The 20,912-nt window shown below is 40.0% G+C and overlaps 1 protein-coding gene across 1 annotated transcript; it reads left to right on the top strand.

Annotated features, from left to right (window-relative positions):
• Positions 1-2,169: 2,169 nt before the first annotated feature.
• Positions 2,170-20,108, top strand: LOC135486202 (doublesex- and mab-3-related transcription factor A2-like). Its single transcript, XM_064768847.1, has 2 exons — positions 2,170-2,746; positions 17,205-20,108. Exons 1-2 carry the CDS (start codon positions 2,323-2,325, stop codon positions 18,053-18,055), a joined length of 1,275 nt encoding a protein of 424 aa, XP_064624917.1. The 5' UTR covers positions 2,170-2,322; the 3' UTR covers positions 18,056-20,108.
• Positions 20,109-20,912: the final 804 nt, after the last annotated feature.

Below are 20,912 nucleotides of genomic sequence, written 5' to 3' on the forward strand. Positions count from 1 at the left end.
GCGTTATTTCCGGTAATGTGCTGTCGTCGATAGTTGATTTCCCCATTACCTGTAATTTCAACCCGGGAAGGATTCTATTATTCTATTATGCTTCAAGTTGTTCTTTTTCGATAAGATTTAATAAATCATGAGTCAATGCCGGGTTTCCATGCTAGTGTCCCCAAGCATCGCTGGTTCGATGGTCTTGTCGTTGGTTCCTCGAAGGAATACAGATGGGCCACGATGTCAGCAGAGATAAAACTGCGTCGAGAACGATTACCCCAAAGACCTATCTTTCGGAATGCTGATGGGAGCCCAGAGGCATTGCTTGGTTGTTGAGGTTGACACTGTGACCAAAATGCTAAAGGACCTCTTTGGTGCCGCCGGCCGGGTAGGCTTAATAGAATGATGACCTGTGAAACCTCCCGCATCACAACTCTCAGGTGTGGGAATAGCACGGAACCAGGGCGGCTAAATACTCTATTAGCACGATTGTTGGGCGAAATGTTATTTTGCAAAACGCTGAATGATTATGAATATTAGTTTGATCAAAACCTTTTGAATGATGAAATGGTAATTTACACAGCATCGATTTGATGAGATAGTAATAGCAGACTGTGCATAGCTGTGGTTGTGCTTTGAATATGCTGGGAGAAGGGGTCAACTACATGTACATCGGGTATATTTTGGAAATCTTAGATTCAGCAACAATGAAATACGTATCAAATATACATTTGTATATATTGCACGCTGATTTTCCTCACCCAATATTTGTCGAATAGTCAGCTTGCTTCTCCGGAAAAGCACACATCCGTCCTTGCCATTAAATACATCATGATAATACTCTTGCTGGAAACGGTACTAATTATACGACCCCGAGGTAAAGCCATGAAATCCCTTTCATCGCCACGATCTGTAACCATGTCGTCGAGTCGATACGACGAGTGGTTAACGACCCCTAACCCCCTCAAACTCTAAATCCCCTCAGCCAATTATTGGTATCATTGTAAGTATCTACTGAGCGGTCAACCCAGATACTGAGCATAATTGTGAACACCTTGTGACGTATTGGTAAAGTGGATTTGTTTCAAATGGATTAGTTTCCCGCCGTTATGACAGTGGTAACAGATTTGGGGGGGGGGGGGGGGTTCCTCATCTTGGATGTTGGATTCTGCAATAGTGCACTACAGTCCCCTCCAATTTCGGAAACTTCATGGGTTCATTTGATCTTGTTACAGGACCGTAGGGAGAAGCAAACGCCTTCAAAGCCTTACTAAAAAACGTGTTGTGCAGATTTCCTCTAATATTCAAGTCGAATGATGATGACAAAAATGAGGTGTTCACGTGTTTGTCCGAATACTCTATAAAGAGCTTCTCTGTAACCAAGTCACCTACCCGATACGGCGAGTGGTTAACGACCCCTAATCCCCTCAGACTCAATAAACCGGCACTCAGCCAATTTATGGTATCAATAAGAGCATTCGTCAAGAGCCAAACAGAAATACCGGTGCTATGCAGGGTTTACTGTGACTTATTGATGAAGAGGAATTACATTTCCCGCCATAAGGTACACTGTATACCTGCTGTATCGTCTTCAAGTAGAACGGTGAAGGGGATTTGTCAGATTTTTGGGGCCGGTTGTTTCGTCACCGGGAAGGGTTAGATGGGAAGTTGTTTTATATTTTAGATTGCTTCCTCATACCAAAAATGCAAAATAATATGACTGACAACAGATTTCACCCTTTAGATAACATCACTGACTAATAACTTACATGTAGTACATGCTTAGTAACTGACTAATAAAAATCAACGATCCTTTCCACTTTGATGACAAATTCATTTTAATATATTTTCTGTTACCAAGTGCCGCCTTCTGATCCATTGAATTAATTAATTTATGGAATCCCATCAAAAATCGTGATCTTAATAGCTTTCCATCATCATATGGTTATATTGATCCATAACGCTTGCGCTTACACACCGTCAGTCACATGTTGGCGATTAGACTCTCGCACGCCACGCCTACCGCTCATCATGAATGGAGAATCTCTCTCCTCAGCTCCCCGTACCCTGACTGGCCACAATTATTATTCCACCCAGCGCCTACCGACCAATAAAAACAAACCTCAAATATCCACCAGAGATTAAATATCAATAACAATTACCACACTTGCCTCAGGGTGACAGAGGTGTTAGACTATTGACAAGCGATGGTATTGGAGCTCTCCTCAGCATCTTCGAGATAGTAGCATTATCATTGCCAAAACAGACGTTAAAGAGATTACTTAGCGCATCTTAGAGCGGAAGAATTTAGTTCCTGTCTGTAACTTAAGAGAAGTTAGGATGAGTTCCCCAGACGGGCATTCGGATTCTATCGGACACCAAGACAGCATCAGTACTTCGATGGCGGACTCTCAACCCCCTCCGTTATTTTTAAGAGCATCTGAACGATTTCCTAGGACCCCAAAATGTGCCCGTTGTAGGAATCATGGAGTAGTATCAGCGTTGAAAGGACATAAGCGTTACTGTCGTTGGAGGGACTGTGTCTGCGCTAAGTGTACCTTGATTGCGGAGAGACAGCGAGTGATGGCCGCTCAGGTCGCTTTAAGGCGGCAACAGGCCCAGGAAGAAAACGAAGCTAGGGAATTGGGCCTTCTTTACGGACCTTCTGGACTTCTTAGCATTAACAGCGAAAGTCTACCAACACCAGAAGCACGACATTACGAAATGGCCATGTACATGCAGCCAGATCCTACAAGGGCACCCGGTAAGAAGTTCTCGCAGGTCCTTTTTTGTTATGTTTTGTTTATTTCAATTTGGAAAACCAATTTCTTAAGGGTGCAATTCTAAAAAAGAGCAACAAGAAACCAAACAACAAATTAAAGTAACTCTTATATAGGCTCAGATTAGCCAGTTTGAATTCCATATCACGCATTTTAGTTTTATTGGTAAACTTCTTTGAGAAAAGTTTTCTGTCAGAGGCATTTTCAATATTATTATGACATTGTTTCTTGAAAACATCGATACTTATTTGAATTTCAGCGATACATTCGAAAGGATTCCAGATTCACATTACCGTGAAATCAAATTATCGAAAGTTAAGAAGAGTGAAAGAAGTCCCTCAATTTCGTTCACTTTATATGATGTACTTGTATTTACTTGTCCAATAGTTTTAACACTTTTTGCTATTATATCATATTTCTTACAGTATAATCTGCACGTCTACTTGCTTCGTGATAAAAGAATTTAGCCTTTTATATTTTCTAAGTGATTTCATGCATCCTCAGTACGGCGGTGCCTGTAGAAAAAATGCATAACTCACGTTTCTTTTTCATCACCGATTTTATTCACTAACATTTCATTACATTCATTAATTACTAAAAATTACGTCTTGTGTTTGCATATTACCAAAATCAAGTATAGACTTGCTAAAATATAATGCAGCATTGAAATATGAGAGAATATTCCTTCCGTAGTACTCCTATCATCAATATTTAGATTTTTCTCTTCTAAGCAAAGTAATACGACATTTCCATAGTCTAGTCATAAGAGACTAATCTAGTCATAACAGATTAACAGATTAATAAATTAAACATATTGTTTCCTCCCAATGAACTTGTCGTCGTTATACGACAAGAAAATGTCCTCCTGTTGTACTCTTATCATCAATATTTTTAAGTTTTTCTTTTTTCTTTTTTCTTTTTTTCTATTCTTACTTAAATGATGATAAATAAATAAAATGAAATCTCCATAATCTAATCACAGCAAAGATATAGTACCAGATGCATACATTATTTATTAGAACAAGCTAGTTTTTCGGTGATGTTGTTGGCCGACATTCGCCGAGTATGATTTTCTTTCCATCACATGTAGTGGCATGTGCATAATACATATTCACCGTACCTGGTAAATAGGGTGTTGATTTCAATTCGTTACTCCTTGTGATCTCGTCGTACTTGTAGCAAGCCTTTAAAAGCATGATGATAACACATCGACTAATATGATAACATCAATTTTGAAAAAAGGGGGTGAGTTTTGAGCTGTAGGGTCAACTTTTTCAAGTAATCATGACGATTTACCCGTAGTGTACGATAATTCTGGTCGGATCGGTGAAGATAACTTATTCAAAAGAAAATTTTCGAATATGCATGTCTGTGTTTAAAAATACATGTAGTTTAAGAATCAACTTTTTTAACATGTTTAAAAAAGATGGAACCTCCGATAAATCTTAGTGTCAGAGCTTTTCAAAATCAAAATCACACATGTCCTGTTTAGAAATATTGTATTTGGAGTAACTGCATTCCATTCCAAGTGATTCCACTCACAGTGAGCCCAGCATCCCCTCAGAGTGTCACCTCTTGCTCTTTTCCGTCCTCCCCTGGAGATGCAGCGTCACTCAAGCGTAGTCACCATTTACACACAGTAACTTGCTTCAAAATAAACGGGCTTGTCAAACCAATTTGTGATCACTCAACTAGAAATTGTGACAAAATGGTTTTATGCTCTTTATGACAGCTTATTGCCTATTTAACACCCAGGGTGTGAAAGAAGTTGGAGCTTTCATGAATCGAGACGAGATTTCTGAGAGTCTCACTTCCCGTGGCACTGAATGTCAAGGAGTAATTGTGGTCCATTGATAGGTTCCAATTCGCCGTGCTACGCACAGACGCCCTTTCACCCAAACTATGAACTGAAATTTGAAAGTTGAAGAAAGAAATGATATTATGTAATTATACAAGGTATAGTCATAGTGTTATAATTTGAAATGGTATTCCAAGTGGAAAATTAATTTTTTGATAGAAACTCAAAAAGAGAGAATTTGCTACGGGGTTGTTATGTAATTTTATCAGGTTACGTATAGCCTAACGAGATAGGCAGTTCCCTTACAATGACTGAAAACAACTTGTGGAGTGGAAAATTGAGTTTAAGTTGTAAACTAAGTAAAGGTTATAGGTTTTTAGAGCTAGGCATTCAGTACAAAGTGCATTCGGCCGTAACACTAAAAAGTCATAGTTCTATACGATACGAACCATTGCTATCGCATGATAATGAGATGATATTTATAAACGCACAACATGCCAAAATATCAAAATATGATTGGTTAAATCATCACTAGTTCAGATAAGCATTGTAATAATATTTTAGCCTGAAAATCAATCTTTTTGATGATTGAACATAATTAGGTCAATAAAACACTTCTTAAAATCTTGTGCGATTAAACGAATCGATTTAACTTCCACAGTGTTGTTATAAGTACATTGATAACATCACGGCTGGTAATAAATGTTAAAATGCTTTTAGCTTTAAAACCAATCATTAGAATCACATTGAATCTATAAGCGCTTCCAAATATCTTTTACATCGATTGAATTATATAATTGAAATTTTCACCTGTAATGTTGTTATAAGTACTGTAATTAGCGTAATGATCTCTTGCTTTCAACCTAACCGATCATGACGATGACTCCTCATTTTCCGGTCAGATCCGCCACTCATTCCAAGCTAGATAAAGTGAAGGAAATGCTTTGAGAAATTTTGCCGTGAAGTTTCAAAAAAGAAAAAGTCATAAAACCATATAAAAAGACAAATTTAGATACCGAGACTTTGGTATGCTATTCAAGGCCATGCTTGTTCCAAGTTTAAAAATCAATCAGATTATTCCTGAATCCTCACCCTCGCCCTTCCTTTCACCTACCGATGAGAGATTGATCTAATTAATGGCCAGCAACAACATCTCCATTAGATAAGTAGAGAAGAGCAGTCAAGCATCATCAGCTGAACCATAATTACACCTGCGATGCGGCAATTAGCAAAGATGGGATAGGGTGTTGGTAACAAGATGGATATAAACGTACATGGAACCGGAACAAATTCGCACAATAGTAATTATATCACCAGATAGTAAGGTACGTACACAAGATATTTGCCCTTAAAATAAGAGGTTACAGCTTTAAAATCATCCAAAAATCACTCTGTTTTGTCAGCTGATATGTAAGTCGATTGAACATATAATATAAAATTTGCTATATTTACTTTTCAAAATTTAACTTCGTCACAAGCGGGGTAAGAGCGTAACTTAAGTTATCTTGTAAATACCCATATGATAAAGTATGAAGAGATAACAATGGCTGAATCAATGATCAACTACAGCTAATATAACAAACCCCTTTGAGTCTCTGAACACTTGACTTACTGTAATATCATTTTCAACCAATTTGACAACACGGGTATCAAGTCTGCATCAGCCTTAACTGACCATAACATCTATGTAACATACTGTGTATAACACTGCAATACGCGTGAGTCCTAATTCTAGTTTGGCTGGAAATGCATACATGATATGTGTATACAAATGATGCGCTTCAAACAGCTGAAATGAAAAACCTTTCAAATCCTTTGTTTGCACTTCTCTGAGTTCGTTGCAACTCGTAAAAAGTCAATATTATGACACATTGATAAGTTGACCAAATTACGTCTACCAATGCCTAGCATCACACTTGTCCAATTGACATCTTTGGCCTCGGGGGAAACACAGTGGTGAGGGGGCACACTATTTTTTGGCTTTAGCATTACTGCGAATGCAGCAGTTTTTTCCCTTCTTGATCTTTTCATTGTTGCTGCTCATGAATGGGAAATCCATTTCCAATCAAATTTCGACATCCCTGAACCCACTTTTACCTTAAGGAAATAACCCCTCTTTTATGAGTGCTTCAAATTCTTTACATGTATGTCTTCTACATGTGAAATTAATACTAAGTATGCGACTCTAACCAAAATCGACTCTAATAACCTTAGTAATATCAGCATACACTAAGTGTCATCTGTATAACGGAAATCTGTCAAGAAAAGCAAATGAAAATAAAATAAACTGTCAAATTTATCGGAAACCCTTAGCAACACATGTTGAACAATGTGCCATTTTACCAAATTAACTCGATTTAAATTCTCGTCGCGTCCGTAGCGAAATTCAAGTCATAAATATAAACATTAAACAAACATCATTTCAATATTTGTTTGATTGTTGACATCTGCCATTTTAGCGGTAATGGCCTGTTTTATTTGCATAAATGCCGCCAAAGGATGTTAGAAGCGGAAGGATTGATTGGCGATATTTCCGCTAAAACAAAAGCTAGAGTATCGCAATTGTGATACCAATTACGGCTATTTCTTCTTTTTCTCATAAATGTCGAACGAAAACTTCGATCGGGGATCGTATAGTCCAACATCGCGCTTCCCAACCGGTTATTCTATCCCATTAACCTCGAACGGATGTACAACTGCTTTGCGCGTTTTTGTACTTTAGGGAAACCAAAATCAATCACTTTTAGCAAATCTTATGGATGAAGTAATGTACATATATATATTTGCTTACTATAGGCCAACTACCTGTCGATTTTTTTATGTAGATAACAGGCTGGTTTCCCAACACACACGAAGAGCTATGAACAAAAAACGATTAAGTAGATACGTGTATACACTTTATCGACGATGACGACCTTGTTCAACTAGCTTACTTTATTCCACTATACTCTCATGATATCATTATAAATTCTTGATGTCTTTCTATTGATTAGGTCAACACATTTAACCAAGAACAATGAGATATTGCTATAATGGCACTTCAATTGCGCTGTTTATAGCGATATGACACTCGATGTAATTGATATGACTGAATGTTCAATAAGAGGACTGTAAAGCTTTTCCTTTAAGTTGTACAGGAAGATACTTCCGAAAACAAAACCAGGAGCCAGAAGCGATTTTTATGTCGATCGCGCACACTCAGAAAGAAATTTTTCATCCTGGTGCCAATTGTGCATTGACCTGAAATTAAAAACAAACACAATTGAGTATAGGACTCAACATTTGAGATAAACATAATCTTAGACTAAGATGCAGTCCATTTCTAATAGGTGGGATACATGCAAGGTTTTGCCATCATCAAATTATAACTTGATGACCTCATAGATGCAATCCTCTCACTCTTCTAATCAGCCTCCGCAGTGCATGTGATTCCTCGAGGGATATATCTAGCAACTCTTTCCCTTCAAACGCTCGTTTTGTTTGAATAAAATATTTGGCGACGAGAACTGCGCCGATGGCAGGTTGGCTTGTAGGAGCAGCTGTGGGCAAGCTAACAAATTGTGGGAAAGTGTCCACCGACGTGTTTTCAGTTGACGTTTCACACCAGCCCGTATCCTCCGAGCAGGCCGGAAGAATCCTATAGAAATCGCCCGATGCCTATCTCTGCCTCCTTTAGGATCATCTGGTATTGAATGAGTCTCCGTGTTTTGTATACAGTGTCTATAAACAGTCAAGGAGCATATAGCACGGATGACAATCAAGTCCTGGTCTTCCTCGCCGGCCAGTCAGCTGTAACACGGACAAAGGATCTTGTCAAAACTGCCAAGATGGGAGCCAGTGCTTCAGTCAGACTTCTTCAGGATTCTTTATCCAAGACAAACGTAGTAACAAAACTTACAAAGCTATTAATCCTATCAAGATTTTGCTTCATCTTCCTTACTCATAATGGCAAACAATGTCTGACGTTTGCAAAGTAGCAATTTCTTTTGAGAGGACCGGCCGCAGCTGGTACGGAGCTTTTTCAAAGCTTACCAGTGTATTTAAGATTTAATAGGCTTACTATTCAATTTTGCTACACTATTAAAACTTTGATAAAGACGCTGTCTTCAAACGGGTACGGGATGGATGGACCAACAATGACGCACATTCACGTTAGTGTAGGATACAAAATGCTTTCATTCTGTCTCTAGTCTGCATGTGACAGTTGTATTGTCCTCCTGGTGCTTAACGCTTGTCGGGGCGAATGGCTTTTAGTACAATTACATGGCAGTCAGAATCTGGCCGAGTGGCGCACCAGTGCCTCTTATCCGGGGATGAGAAGAGATGAGAACCATTGCTCTCCTCTTCAAGTCCCGACACGGCTAAAGACCCGTCACAACAAAGATTGGATTGGCCGAAGACGGAGTTTACAACAATGTTCTCATTGTCTCTAACGTGTCGGAGCAAGAGTGCCCTAGTATAGGATGAGTTGGGCCTTTATTTCTGTACATCACTTGTAACAATCGGATCTAACATCCGTCAGAAATCAGACGACTTTACAATCCACGGCATGTATCGTATGAATGGAGACAATTCGTCAATGAAATTTGATAGCCCTAACTATCTTACTGCAAAGGGATATGGTGGAAATATTGAAAATATCAAAAGCAGTGGCCATAGAAACGCCCGACTGTCATCTCTTAGAGCAACATTACAATTCATAAAAAGTGAAGAATAACTGCACCAACTATCTACGTCTGGACTATGGATCAAAGCATTCCTTACATGGTGAAGTCATAAGGCGAATACAACGATATTGAAAAATGATATAACAATATCTACTAAGGCATACTGATAAAGTCGACTTCATGGTAGCTATCGTGGGTGAAAAGCTTCTTTACCAATCCCTGTAAGATAGAGATATTTGTCAATGCTCCGGAAATTAGTACTTCCGAAGACTGATGCAAAAAGGAATATTTTTGGTTATTTGTTTTTGATACCACGAAAAAGTAAAAGTACATTGTTGCTGTAATTCTAATGCAATATCAGTAAGCGTCAACGGCCGAAATAATCAAACCAGAATAGCCATGAAACGAAAACAATAACAAGGCATATTGAATGTAATATAAATGATAACATTCTCATAACTAATGGTTCAGCAACTTCTCTGACATTTTACGAATTGCCGCAGTTTGATATCGCGCAAATGATAAATTTCAGCGCCCGGCCAGTGACTGGTGCCGTCGTTAATCCAAACGGCATCGAAACAAACTCATACGACTCTCCGCAAGTGATTATGACAGAGTCTAATGGTCGTCATGATATACACGCCAAACACAGCAGGATAACCCATAACAAATGATAGTGTCAGAGGCATATAACGACTTCCATGAAGTACAATGTATACGCAATTTGAAGAATGACTTTTTCTAGATTGTGCAGCCCAGAGTGTGAAAGTTTTTCGTAATTATAGCATATCTCAATAAAATGAGATGTTTGTTTCTGATGGGCTATTGTTGGTGTCGTCATTTTGAACGCATGGATGACGGATGGCCAATCGGAAACATGGGGCGACTTGGAAACAGATATCATAAATATTACATTTTCATCTTGTCTTGAAGTATTGGATGCTGATTGTAAACGATAAATCACTTTTAGGATGATTTCTTGGACGGGTTACCTTTTGTAGCTTGTTTTATATTGTAGTAGCGTCAGTGGACGCGCCCGGCATGCTGTCGAAATTGCCATTCAATGGGGGAGCGGTTGTTGTCACTTTTGTCGCTTTGAGCCAGTTTCAAGTTGACACTCTTGGGTAGACTTATATTAGGAAGAAGAAAAAAAGTAAAAGTATGCAATGCTATAGTACAATGTAACTCTAAGTCTCACGTTTATAACAAGTATTTCCAGCGTTATCACACTAAATGCAGAATCTCTCGCAGCATTTACTGCCACCTTTGTAATATGCCGAGTACATTAAAATCAGACAAGTAAAAGGTCGAAGTGGCTGTGGTTGCCAACAACTTAACCTGAAAAACTTGCCGGTCGGTTTCTTGCTAAAATTCTCGCCTCCTGGTTTCTTTGCACGACTCCAGTACAACAAATGCATTTCAATTTATTTTCATATCGCAAATGTCACAATCTTTGTCTTCGCTATTAATCATTTTCTTCTTTTTTCAATTTTGGCAAGTCCAGAACCCAAACCAGCTCTCCTTTTATTCCAACCACAATGGCATTTTCTAAAATGTTTACCCATCGCTGAGACATGGGTAAAGTCTGTCCTCCCCCGGTTGAGAAAAGCACATAAATGTGTTTGAAATGTGTATTAACTTCAAAAGAACTTTACATTAACAGTTGATTCGTATTGTTAAACTGACAAGCTATTGGTTGCGGAGTCTCGAACCATTCTTGTCACCTTATTTCGATTGTTCAAATACCTATCCGATTTCACCAGTCCGTTTGTCACTTAGGGTGGCCATCGGACATCACAGCCAACCCTGCCTTCCGCCGAATCAGCTTCGTGATGACCGCTCGCCTTCCGATGTGGACTGTTTCCTTTATGTTAGCAAATAGCGTGAGAAATGTCACCATAGAAATGCAACCACTGGAAACAAGATATAAATGTCCGCGGATTCGTGGCGCGGAAATCTCCGCATATTTCACCCGCCTCAGTGCGCGTGTCGCTCCTTCGTTTCGGCCGAGTTCGTGATTTATGAGGCACTGCTGAGGCAAATTGACCGTACGTTTACCGCCGATTTGACACTGGTGAATATCAACCCAGCCATCCTGCCATGCAGTGAACATTAATTCGATGTCCCCGAAAGCTAATGTTAAAAACATTATCAGATAATCGAAACAATTATGGAAAATGACTCGGTTGAGATAAATGCCAATAAAATCTGCCGCCCCTTCCGAACACAATAGAAGGATCATTCAATAAATACGATTTTTATTGATCCGTAATTTACACTTTAAATTGCCCATCTCGAGGGAAAAGAATGCTAACCTATTGAAGTGCCATCGTCTTAGGCTTGCACAATGAGAGAAGCAAGAACATCCCTATTGCCAATGGTAGTTGTCATATTCACGATCTCGGTTACTTTGTTCTCGGCCACTTCAATAAATTACCAAGCAATAGATATCGCAAGTTTCTCCAATCCGCAGGAAGTTTCATCATGGTTTCGATTCGGCGTTAGCTACCCTAGAATAAGATCCTCTATGTCGCCTCTCTTCGCTAAATTGGCTGCTGAAAGGGAAAGGTGGTGAGTGGGGCTGGTTCTGGCATGGCAATTGTCAGCAAAGTAAATAACTTCGGGCCGCGCGGTTAATCCGCCATCTAAGATAGGATAGAGTACTTTATCTATAGATGGTAATTGAATGACTTCGTAACGAGAAGACTTACAAAGAAAGAGATCAAGTAAGAATATCTTGAATTTGCCAGATGATGGCAAAGGCAACTGATCTGTTAGGTTATTTGCTGATGGTGCCAGCCTGCTTTGAAAGGGAGAGTCTAACTTTAGAATGGGAAGTAAAGGAACGTGATATTCATAAGCAATATTGTCAACACAGACGTTGTAATGTTTTGACTTAAAGATCAAATTATAACATTTTTCAGTTTATTACAATACGCACATTAAAACGACTGATGTCTCGCATTCATTCTCAATTTTAGGTGGGCTTAGGGATGAGTGGGAAAATATTTGAATAATCTTGTCAACTTTTACTCTTTAAACACTCCAGATAATTCTAAGAAGTAAACAATGTACAAAATGACGGCACCAGAAGCTGAAGTGTTGTTTAAATTGGGGACGCTGAAAGGAAATTGAAGTCATACATTTGTGTTATTGAGTTCCTTCATACCACTAACTGCCCAACCGTCCATTATCAATTAGGCTCATTCTTTTTCATGTCAATGAAAAAATCGTTTTTACTGATTTTTAAATCAGCAACTTTCTCAAAAGGTGACCATATAGGAACTTCGGAAAGTAGAAACGCTACGAACTAAGACATTTTATAGGCGATGCGAAGTGATGCTGTCAGAACTTAGTGTGACTTTTATATTTAAGGACACTTCAAGTTTATTTTCAGACCATCCTTGAAGAAGATTATAATATGGCTCATTGCTTGATGTTTTTACTTGAATACAGAGCCACACCTGCACTGCAGATCCCGCAGCTTTCCGTGGTATACCTTGCTTTAAAATCCGCGGGATCATGTTAAAACATATTGCCTGGGTTAAACTTCACACCGGGCAGGAAGCAAACGAAAAGAGACAAATATGTAGTACAGTTTCTCTTTCGGCTTTCATTACTTTTTCTTAGGTACCGCGCATTAGTGGTAAATGCTACAAGATGTTACTCATTTGGAACGGAACATCTCAATCTCCGGCCGACCATTCTATAAAAGATTCGAACCTCCTTACTGAAAATAATTTTTTGGACCGAAAATACTCGTCAGTTTTGAGCGACTTGTGTTTTACTTAATGATAATTTGAAATCCCTCAGATGTAGGAATTCCCAATTTTAGTGGAGGTACTTTCCTTCGTGATGGTGGCATGCGGTGATTGCGAAACATGATCCGACAATTTTATCTGTGGAAATGTCAGTTATTGGCATCAAGAAGTTAAACCGCAGTCGTCGAGAGACCGATATAGTTTAGATCCAGTCCGAGAAAATCCCGGCTAAATTCGAGCGTTTTCAACTACAGCTGCTGTTCATGGTGTCGACATATTCGTCTTCAAAGTCCCATTGCATTCAGCGGTCTACCATTTTATGACCATGATGAGCAAAATATGAGGCAGTGAGTTCCGAAGGGTTGTTGTGTATCACAGACTATTAACAGCACAGTTAATGTATCGGTTAAAGCGTTTCGAAAGATTCCAACATCCTTCTGTGTGTTATTACGCCAAGAAATAAATAAATGATCAGTATAAACAAACTAACAGAAAGTTCGAATCAGTAACAAATCGTCCCGTATGTAACTTGTTAACGAAGAATATACACTAACCATTCCTTGGGGATCGCGTGGCATGAGCTCAATGCAAATGGTAATGATGAGTATCTAGTTCGAATGTTTAGCCCACGGGATATTGTCACCATATGACTGATTAGCTTTACCTTAGCTTGGGAGACTTCAAGTTGCTTTCCGGTCTGCTCTTAGTTGTTGGAACTATTTTGAAACTATGTGAGAACGATACAGGTGTATGTTTCCTATCCTTCGCGCTCTTTATCCTGCGATAAAAAATGAGGCCAAAGAGTGTGGCAGTTCTCAACTTTCATCTGAAAAGAAGTGGCGGTCTGTATCATTCCCGTACTCAGGGCGACAAACCGGCAGTTTAAAAGAAAGTGTTCACCATCTTAGATATATATTTGTCTAGGATACTCCCGTTGATTATTTTAAAAGCTTTTTATTTGTCTGCAACTGAGGACACACACTGCCTATCATAGTCCCGTAAGACTCTTTCTTAGAGCCTGGTGTCAGTTTGGGAGGTGACTCTCTCTCCCTCTCTCTCTGCTCCGCTGTCTCATTGGCCGTTGTTCCGGGCTTCTAATTTTAACCCGACAGTGCATGGATAGTGTACGTCTTGAGTGTATAAGACCCTGCCTTTAGCTGTTCCTTTGTAAATAGCAAGGTAAAACAGCATCTGTCTTCTACTTTTGAACTCAATACCAAGTCATGTGGCGAAAAGTGGACACCCCACTATGTTCCCCACGTAAAAACTACGAATGTAAGTGATGGAGTATTTGATATGCTTGTATCACTGGTTCCCTATCAGATTAGTCAAACAACAACCATTATCATTAGTTTTCAGCTTTCATTGCATGACTGAAACCACCACCAAGGTTTTCGATGGATAACCCCAAACTTTCTTCAAGAAAGTGAAAGTGAAGTAATAAACTGGCTACCTGTGGTGGCCTCCATCAAATAACAATTACGAATTAGGAAATCACGTGTCCTCATCGTGTGCTTCAAAAGCGTGGACTCAGTGTGAACCAATTAGTAAGCCGAAACGAAGCAGTAACGTCAATATTTTCAGTAACCACACTCTGACGTCGAGAAGAGGATACTTTCCCTTAGAGAGGGCAAACATCCCATTCGTTCGAGTTGTGGGGGTCCCGAGTCAAGCTGGGTAATGCGTTCTGGCAACTGATCTAAAATTGCCACACAATGAAAACCAAAATTCACCCTGACATTTGAAAAGCTGTAATGGCTGTGTTTCCGTAACGCCTTTGCCATTAATGTCATTTTACCGAGTCTCTTACGGGCCCCCTCCTGGTTAAGTGGTTGATATTTTAACGTGATCTATGATAGGGTGGATTTCAAAGAAACTAAATAATACAATGATTCCTTGCATCATGCTGATTAGGAGGTTGGTAGTCTCTTGATAACAGAAATACTTTTAGAAGTGTCATCTTTAAAGTAGATGGTCTTTCTTTTCGTCAGCGATCAAGATAATCAAACTTCCATTTTCACGTTCTAAAGTCTTCTCTTATCCTCCTATTTTATTTTCATTTCAAGTGCGAGATAATACTTTGTTGACTCTGTAAATGAGAAAAAGGCATGTAGTCTTGGGGATTTTTTAATTGTCAGAGATGGTAGAAGGGTGGTTTTGTCGTGATCTGACGATTCAACACGCCGAAATCCGCTGACTAGGAATGTCGAAGTTACTTCGAATAAAAGAATAAGAGGCAACATAATTGCTTCTAATAGAAGCCTTAATCATATCCAGAAGCCAAAATTCCTTCGGAAAAGCAACATAATTTAAATGGAGGCCCGAGACTAATAACAGTTACAACCTTCGGCGGTCTTAAACGATCAGAAAATCATGGTTGGAGAAGCCACCCACATTGGACATCAAACGATTTTAATGCAGGCTGAGCTAGGTAGAGAACGGCATCAGACAAGTGAAACAACACTTACCTTACAACGAGTATCAAATATATATTTAATAAATAAATAGTAGAAGTAACTTTTCGTTTCTTAGATGTGACGTACTGGTAGCGTGGTTGGAACTCTTGAGTAACGTTACTCTTTGCAAAGCGAGTGTATATCTACCGCCTTTTGCGAATTGTCAAAGAGGGAAATGTAGCGGCCAACAGATCACAGTCACCTCAGTGAAACTTATTGGGATTGGTAATACATTTCAACGTGAAAGGAAAATATAAATATGCTCTACAGTAATGCATCATAAATATGCTACTGTATTTTTTTTTCTTGCCGAATTATATCCCACACTGGTAAGGTGAACTCCTGCTAGGTTTTGTCGATTTCTTATCATCAGCCTTTCTTTGCGAATGAGTGATGTGTTGCGACTTAAACTTAGATTCTTCCACCATATGTTGTAGATCTAGTTTCTGCAGGCGGATCAGCAACCATGGGGTGGGCTGAAAGTTTGCGTTGGACTAGTTTGGTGCAACAAAGCGTTGTCTATCAGCTTCACTTGGTCATTTCGGATCAATCAGCAAATCCATTATAGATTCTCCTATAACATTTGTGTACATGTTTCTGCACAACATGTCCTACTCGGACAACTCTCCGTCCGAGACAAGTGGAGATTTTGTCGCCGGTATGTGTCTTAATATGTAACAGTTTAAAATATCGTGGAATAGCCTCCTGGGGACAGATGACGCTTTTTTACGCTTTGATATCAGGTGAATAGAAGGTCATATGTATCTATAAAACCATAGTCTTATTCATCACGATAAACTTGACGTAGAGATGGGAACTTTTTCCAGCGGGTATTTTAGACTGCTATACGGGAAAGTAATAGTCACTCCTTCTCGAAACGTGGGCGAACCAAGCCTAAAAACGGTACGAACACTCAAGTCGTGCAGACTACATGAATCTCTTCGAATTATACGAAGGAGGAGGTTTAGATCATCGCCATTCCTTCTTCCCAAAAAGACACGTAGAGTGTTTAGTTTCTGAACTTTCCTGAGAAACTGATTGGGGAATATTGGATGTCTCTTCTAGGGATTACGGGGAATTTAAGCATTGTGATAAGAATGCAACAAAGCTTACCAGTACATTCCTGAAACAAGTTGGAAAGGAGAAGAGGCAGTCTGAGGATAGGAGTATTCTCTGTTGCTGCTGCAGCACCCACCTAATGTTTATCATACAGTCATTTATGTTTCGGGTCTGTCTAATTTGAGCATAATCATCTCTTATGCTTAAAAGTAGAAGATGGCAATGGTTGGGCCATGTGCTCCGAATGCCTGCAAACGCATTGCCAAGGAGAGCACTCACATGGACACCACAGGGGAGACGGAATAGAGGCAGACCAAGAGAGACCTGGCGGCGTTCCATGGCAAAGGAACTTCAAGAAAAGGGCCTAACGTGGGAGGCAGCCAGACAGCGAGCAGCCAACAGACTTGAGTGGAGGACCCTGGGGAACGCCCCATGTGCCACCTAGGGCACGTAGGGTCCCAAGAGAGAGATGCTTTAAAGTTCACGCTACATGTATAAACCAAACATGGAATTGATCAGCGTAAACATACAGTCAGTTATCCGGTTTAGTTGGCCAGGAACAGAACTAAAGCATGGTCTTCTTCTTTTCAGGTGAAATGGTTTCGTCATCTCAAAAGTTGCAGATATTATAAAGTCACAGTCCATCTAAATGCAGTTTTAGTGATTGCTTCTCATGAAGTTTATTTCCTTTTATCTTCCAGATGCCAAACGTCTCCGCACAGATTCCAGCAACGCTAGTCAATGCAGCCAGTCACCAAGTCCATCAGGGAAATCTTTGGCCAGTCCAGTAGGAAGTGATGTCGAAGACGGTGACAGGCAGATTGTACCGGAGCAAGACAAGTCAGACTCGCCCAAGCCTTCGACTCCTACTTCTCCAGCGCGGTCAAACCAGGATCCAGAAACGTCATTCACTGCGCCTCCGAAAAGAGCATTGTCAATGTCATCACCAGAGCGGACGGAACACAGTGAAGTCCGGTTACCCGGGACGCCGATATACGGTCATGCCAGTCATCATACGAGTGCTAGCGTGATGCAGGCGCTTCACAGAGACGGTCGGGACAAGCGTCCACCAATTGAAATGCTGAGTCGAGTGTTTCCACACATGAAACGCAGCGTCCTTCAGTTGATACTGCAGGGCTGTAACAATGACGTTGTGCAGGCGATTGAACAAGTGTTGAACAACCACTCAGAGACTGGCCCTACCCCGCCTGCGGCTCATTCGGGCCGGAGCGCCATCAACCACAAGCCGTACGCGACCACCGCACCAACAACAGCAACATCTACCGTCAAGTCCGCTTTCTCTCCTATCAACAATGTCGGACACAACCTGAACTCTTTACAACAGTATGCTTACGCGACGAACTCTCGCGGTTTGGCTTTTATGCCGTACGCGCCAAACTTTTTGCCAAATCTGCCAATGGGGGCTGCTGCTACGGCTTATAATTACGGTGCTTTGGCCAGTGCTTGCTCAACGGTCAAATCAAATTTATATGGACTCAATCCGTATCTTTATGGGACTCCTTCTCTAGAAAAACAAAATGGCAGTTGCTAGGACTCATCACATAAACTTAGCGGACAGTAACATTGCCATCAACGCAGGGCTTCGGCACCAGTTCATGAAATGCACATTCCGACAACCTCTGTATATAAAGTCTTGCTTTCCTGCATTTCCCCTGTCGAAAGGTCAATGTCAAGAGAGATGCAGCATTTCTCTGACATCAACGTTGTTGCCGAATTTCATCATGTTCTCCCAAGTCTCCCAATTTCCTAGTTGTAGTTCTGTCACTAGTATGATGATCAGGGTTTGAAAGTGTAAATGGAATGATAGTATTTATCTGTAAATTATTACATATTATATAAATAGACCTGCATATTGTAACGGTAATCGTACAAAGGTGTAAATGGTGCATGTACAGCGTTTATAATGTAGTCAATACATGTAGTTGAGTTGCAGAAGAAGCAGAATCTTTAGACAATACTAAAATAATCATTGAAGCGGCAGAGACCTGGTGATAAATGACGTCATTAAGTCAAGCCATCACGCCGAAAAGGATAAGATCTGTGCTGATTGGCTGATACAGAAATAAGGAGAATTGCCCGATCAACAGTCAGCTTACAACGTCTCTCAGCTGCCAACAAATCCCATTACACATTGAGATTGCAGTGCAATCGTTGATTGATGCTAAAGCGTCTGACGTACTGGACAGTGTAATTTTCCATTGAATTCATTGTAGAAAATACGTTATAGTCCGCAATTCTTATTACACCCATCTTAAGAATACTTCCCTGTCATCCGTACATACCAGCTGTTAAGACGGATCATTAATTACCAAAATATTTGGTAACTAAGGTCAAACATTTCTTTAATGAGGTGCTAACGTTACATTCTTGGTACACTATCCGTTATTCGCCACTTTGCCGATTTCATTATCTAGCAAAATAACGGATACAATGCCAGTCGCTGTAATCAACAAGAAAAGGACGGCATCACTAAGTGAAAGAATGCACCTAATAACAGTTACAACTTCAATCCATAACGGACGCTGAGATAAATTGGGAATTAAATGAAAAGACACGTTATAATTGCAAAAACGTTCGCTTCTTCAACTCAATATGCTACTTAAAGATCTTGTTACGATGGCTTTCTGTAGATGGTGTCTGGCTGTTCTTCGCAGCATTCTTAACAGAGCTTCTTGATGATGCGTCGATGGGTCGGAAAGTTTCTGAATAATTTGATAGTGTATGAGTTGTCTACATTGACTCTCGAAATGCATTGATACATGGACATAGGGAAATTCGATAAATGGTTGATAGATGCAGTGAACGAATGCCATTTAGTTGAAAGTTGAGGTCGCAACAATGCTCTGGAATACACAGGCAGTTTTGCGGGACAGTGTTTCTTACCAAACATAGCTCTTCTATCATTTGGACATCCAATGTATAGATGACCAGGAAATATATACAGGAACAAAAAAACACGTGAAATGGATGTCCCACACAATTGCTTGAGTATACACATGCCTAACATTCTCGTATAATTTGAATTCGAGATTATGTCTTGCTAAGTACATGTACATGTACATGTTTTACATGTTCTTTTTGAAGAGTTGGATCATTTGTCTCCTGGGTGGCGGTATTTTTGCAAACCAATGACGTCATCTGAGCTGGAAATTCTAGAAAATAGATATTGCGTCTAGAAGTGCCAAAATATTGCAAGAAAATTATTTTCAGTTATGTTGCTGATTTCAACCAGGTTGCAACGAGTTTAAAATTAATTTTCTTGTTTGGACGATAGTCTTGCTGTTAGGACACGTATTGAAGTAAGTGATAGCATCCAAGTTGAAAAGATGTCCCAGTTTACTGTTTAGATTTCCCCAAGTTTAGCGCCGGTGTCGCTTCTTATTGTTGTGGAAGAAAGGCTAGGACATTACGCCGGCCCATCTCAAAAGAAATCAACCCCATTGCAAGAAGATGTCAACAGACTGCGGTGAATATTTTAACTCTAACTATAGTCCTGCCTGGCGTTCACCACTCCACTACTAAGTATTGACATTCGCGTTATTTTAGTCACTCTGTAAATGATTGGAGAAACCGTGTAAATATGAATTGTCAAATATCAATAATAAAATATTGTATTAAACATGATATGGGCTTTTAGTGTTCTTTTGATGTAGAGCCTTCAGACTTTGTCTGAGGTCAGATGGCTTAAATTCCTTGGTTAACTATCCGCTAGATGGTCATAAGTAACGCCTTGTTCGCTTTATGAATAACCTAGAGACAACGGGCGAGATGCTGCACGAATGAATGTGGACACGTTGACGGAGGTGTATGGTCATGGCCCGTTTTTCACCGTTTTCCGAAAGGTGTATGATAGCCACTGTAGGGTGGTCTTATGAAACACATTCCAAGTTACCAATACAACCACGTACGTGATGAGAATGGCCAATGGAAACAACGGATGCGAAGGGAAAGAACGATATAACGTGTTTATAACAAACGTAAATTTGGTGATTATCTTGAAAGAATCACAGTCAACAAGTGCTACTTTGTCCATTTCGGGAGAGCGGCGTAAGAAAAATGCAATAGGGCAGTCACGTTTAATGATGTACACTGAGTTATAGGTCCATTACCTCGTGCACCGACCTGGCGATATTTTGAAGCTTCAAGCTTCTCTTCAAGCTTTACAATGTCTCACTGGGAAGGAGCCGCTGAGGCGGTGCGGTCTTCCCACTAAACAGAATGACTACAACTACATATGGCCTAAAAACCTAAGCAAACTTGGCTTGGGTTCGTTTAGACTTGGCTACTTGTCAAAGGACATGTAACCATCACTGTCACTGCATAAACCAATGTAAACAGACCCATCCTCGGCTCAATAGGCTGACAGTCCAAGTCAAAGACGGGACATT

This window comes from Lineus longissimus, chromosome 4 (assembly GCF_910592395.1).
Source record: "Lineus longissimus chromosome 4, tnLinLong1.2, whole genome shotgun sequence".
Classification (NCBI taxonomy): Eukaryota; Metazoa; Nemertea; class Pilidiophora; order Heteronemertea; family Lineidae; genus Lineus; species Lineus longissimus.